The following is a 3,771-nucleotide window of genomic DNA, read 5'->3' on the forward strand; positions in this document are numbered from 1 at the left end:
AAAAAAAAAAATCGCCCTCTTCGCTTGGCTCGATTTCCAGGGTGCATGCATGGTCCATCGCCCCAATGCACATCTCGCATGGGCCCGCCAGCCAACAGAGGCCAACGCAGGCCAACGCACGAGTGCGAGTGTCGCCCCCAATCCAGCCGCTGATCTTCCGGACGCGGGTCGAAAGTAGTATATAGCATCTGCTGAATCCACACCCGTTTCGTTCTCCACCACCCTACACCATCCTGTAGAATCATTCGCAACCATGTCGCACCTCAAGTACGCCGATGCCAAGTATGTCTTCCTCACCGACTTTGACGGAACCATCACGCTGCTCGTAAGTTGGCCTCCTTCCTCACCCCCCCTTGACGAGTCAACTGGGTCCAAAGTACTGATCGCCAAATCATCCCTTATCCACACAGGACTCCAACGACCACATGGTCGACACCGTCGGCATGGGCTACACCGAGCGTCGCAAGATCAACGTCGAGATCGTCGAGGAGCGCGTGAGCTACCGCGAGGGCTTCAAGCAGATGATCGAGTCGGTCAAGCGTCCCTTCTCCGAGATGGAGGAGCTCGTGCGTCGCGACGTCACGCTCGACCCGGGCTTCAAGGAGTTCTACGCCTTCGCCAAGGCCAACAACATCCCCGTCATCATCGTTTCTTCGGGTATGACGCCCATCATCCGCAGCATCCTCTCCAACCTCATCGGCGAAAAGGACGCCAACGAGATCGACGTCATCTCCAACGAGGTCAACTTCACCGACCCCGAAAAGAAGGGCGACACCTGGGAACTCGTCTACCGCCACCCGGACAACCACTTTGGCCACGACAAGAGCCTCTCCATCGCCCCCTACCGCGAACTCAAGAACCGTCCCACGCTCTTCTTTGCCGGCGACGGCATCTCGGACATGTCCGCCGCACGCCACGCAGACGTCCTCTTTGTCAAGGACAAGCAGGACAACGACCTCGCCACCTACTGCCGCACCCACAACATCCCGCACCACATGTTCAAGGACTGGACCATCCCCAAAAAGATGCTCGAGCAGATCATCGCCGGCGACATCAAGATCGACCAGGTCGTCGGCAAGAGCTCCAACAACGGCGACTGGTAGATCCCTCATCGAACTCGACGCACTCGAACGCTCCCTGAAATTGTAAACATTCATACACACGCAACACGCATGCATCCGTTGGACTGGAAGCATCTCGATTGCGGGCGGGCGCCGGCTCTCTCTCTGGCGCCAGCTCAGCCCTTGTTCCTGTCGTTTTCCGTGATGAGCAGCGCGGCGAGCACGAGTAAGACGGTGGTGGGAGCGGCAAAGAAGGTGTAGGCGGTGAAGATGGTCTTGGAGATGAGCCGTTCGAAGCTCGGATTGCCCTGGGCGCTCTGGCTCGTGATCTGCGCCAGCGTCAGCGCCGGAGGCGAGCCAATGATCAGACACGCGCACGCCACAAACACGGGGTCGTCCATGACGTTGCTCCCCGTGGCCATCGCGTACCACGCCACCACCGGCAGCAGGATCAGCGGCGTCACCACCATGCGCGACGAAATCGCCACCGCAATCGTACGCCGTTCCATCGTGGTCGCCGATCGAGCCGCGTCGATTTGCTTGGTCAGCGCGTTCTGATACCGGCCAGCAGAGTTGCGCGAGTTGAGGTCGGCATTGCGTGCCGCTTCATCCGCACCACCCGCGTTATCGGATGTCGAGGCCACGTACGATGCCGGCTCGTCGACGTATGCGCGCGCATCTTCGAGGTCCGAACCGCCGTTGGACGACGAGCCGCTGTTCCACGGATTCTTGCCCATCCACGATCCAAGCCCACGTCGCTTGCTGTCGCGCTGCACCAGCGTCGACTCGCCCGAAGCCACCGACGACTCGAGCGACGCGCGACGCCACGGATCGTCGTCGTCGTCATGGTCGCCACTCACCGGCTTGGCGCCATTGGGCGGCATGGGTTGCGGACCGGTCATCGACGTCGATCCGTCGCCGGCGGGCGCGCTGGGCGGTACGGCGTGCGGCACCGAGTTTTGCGACTGCACCGCCGAGGCGTCGGCGACAAAGTAGGCGCCCAGCACCACCATGGTCAGCGGGATACTGCACGCGCCGGCCGTCTCGAGCGCGCCCACGACGGGCTCGAGCGAGTCGACAAACTTTTGCAGCGGCGGAATCACCGCGACGACGAGCGAGATGACGGCCGCATACAGCGGTGCCGTCATGAATCCGCCCACCGCGTACACGGGCCGCAGCACGAAATTGTGCCAGAGCTTTTGGGTGGTGGTCTTGAAGACCACCCAGCACGAGCGGTTCTCGCGACTGTTGGTGGCGCCGGGCAGCGTGATCTGGCCCGGCTCCTCGTACGGCTCGAGCGGCTCGTCTTCGACGTCCGAGTCGCGCGCGTCGTCGCCGCGTGCGGCGCCAAAGTTGGCGGTGCTCGCCTCGGGCGAGTTGGGGAAGCTGCGTGCCCAGGCGGGCGGGCCTGAGCGCGTGCGCTGTGGACGGCGCTCGCCCGTGGGTCTGCGCAGCGTAATCTGCGGCCGCGTCTGCGTCGACTCGTCGGAGCCGATGGAGCCGGTGGAGCCTGTGGAGTCGATCGAGTCGTGCGACGCGGGAGTAGGTTCGGCGATGGTCTCTTCGACGGTGCTGAGGAGCTTTGCGCCTACGCTCCAGCGGAGGAACATGCCGAGGGTGCTAAAGAGGACGAGGTAGGTGAGTGCGCGACCGAGCATGCCGTCGACCGTGTCCTCGGGCTCGCCCTCCTCGTCCCAGTGCAGCTGGGGCACGGTGACGACGAGCGACTGCATGAGCGCGACGGGGAGCGAGTTGGAGTTGGGCGAGATGGCGCATGCGATGGCAAAGTTGCGCTGTGCGGGCGAGAGGCGTGCGGTCCAGGCGAGGACGAGCGCGCTGAGCGTCGATACGACCGTGACGATGACGAAGCCGAGCGGCACGATGAGCAGCTCGGCGAGGCGGGCGGGATTGAGCGTGAAGGCGACCTTGGAGAAGAGGAGGGCGGGGGTGAAGAAGGAGACGTTGAGCTTGTTGATCTTTGTCTGAGTGCGTTTGTCGATGATGCCGCGGCGTGCGAGGATGAAGCCGACGGAGGAGAGGATGACGACCTCGAGGATGGAGGAGGCGGTGACCTTGATGAGGCCGAGGATGGGGGCGCCCGACGCGCCGTGCTCGATGTACGAGGCGGTGGGGAGGAGGAGCGAGTGCCTCATCGCGGCGGTGGAAGAATGATGGTGGTTGGGTCGATACGGCGGTGTGGAGTAAGTTGAGCAGTGTTTGGGTAGGACAAGGTCGCCGAGCGTGCATACAAAATTGGCGCACGGCCAGTCTCTTCTTTTCGGCTGCATTCATACGTCGTTATCTGAAGCTCAAATTGCCGTTGAGCCGCACCCTCACTCGCACCTGTTGGACATGTGCAGTGATTGCCTTCTCTCTCTCTCCTCACAGCCATGCATTCTGAGCTTGTCTTGCATGTAAGCCGTTCGTGGTGATGACGCTCTGAGCATACGACCTCAGCCTTGTACAGCTGGGATGCCAAGACAGTGCTAAAACAAGATCAAAGCTGGCGAGTGATTTCTGCGGCCCAATCGAATCCCTCACGTCAGAGCGTGTGGAGGAATGAGCGGCTCGGGCGCACGACCCTCTTCGATTGAGCGACCGACCCTCCTCGACTGAGCTTCTCCTGAAGCCCTCTTGTGCGCCCCTATCTCGCTCTCTACCAAAAAAAGGTACCAAAAAAAGAAGAAATGGAAAAGAAGAAGGAAAAAAG

At 61.7% G+C, this 3,771-nt stretch overlaps 2 protein-coding genes across 2 annotated transcripts; one reads left to right on the forward strand and one right to left on the reverse strand.

Moving 5' to 3' along the window:
• Positions 1-253: 253 nt before the first annotated feature.
• On the forward strand, positions 254-1,103 carry PAN0_137c6794 (uncharacterized protein; the record flags this gene model as incomplete). The annotated part of the gene is made up of 2 exons (XM_014797782.1): positions 254-325; positions 411-1,103. 2 exons carry the CDS (start codon positions 254-256, stop codon positions 1,101-1,103), a joined length of 765 nt encoding a protein of 254 aa, XP_014653268.1.
• Positions 1,104-1,237: 134 nt separating this feature from the next.
• On the reverse strand, positions 1,238-3,214 carry PAN0_137d6795 (endoplasmic reticulum auxin efflux carrier; the record flags this gene model as incomplete). Its single annotated transcript, XM_014797783.1, has 1 exon — positions 1,238-3,214. One exon carries the CDS (start codon positions 3,212-3,214, stop codon positions 1,238-1,240), a length of 1,977 nt encoding a protein of 658 aa, XP_014653269.1.
• Positions 3,215-3,771: the final 557 nt, after the last annotated feature.

The sequence above is a fragment of the Moesziomyces antarcticus genome (genome assembly GCF_000747765.1).
Source record: "Moesziomyces antarcticus DNA, scaffold: scaffold_v10137, strain JCM 10317, whole genome shotgun sequence".
Taxonomy (NCBI): domain Eukaryota; kingdom Fungi; phylum Basidiomycota; class Ustilaginomycetes; order Ustilaginales; family Ustilaginaceae; genus Moesziomyces; species Moesziomyces antarcticus.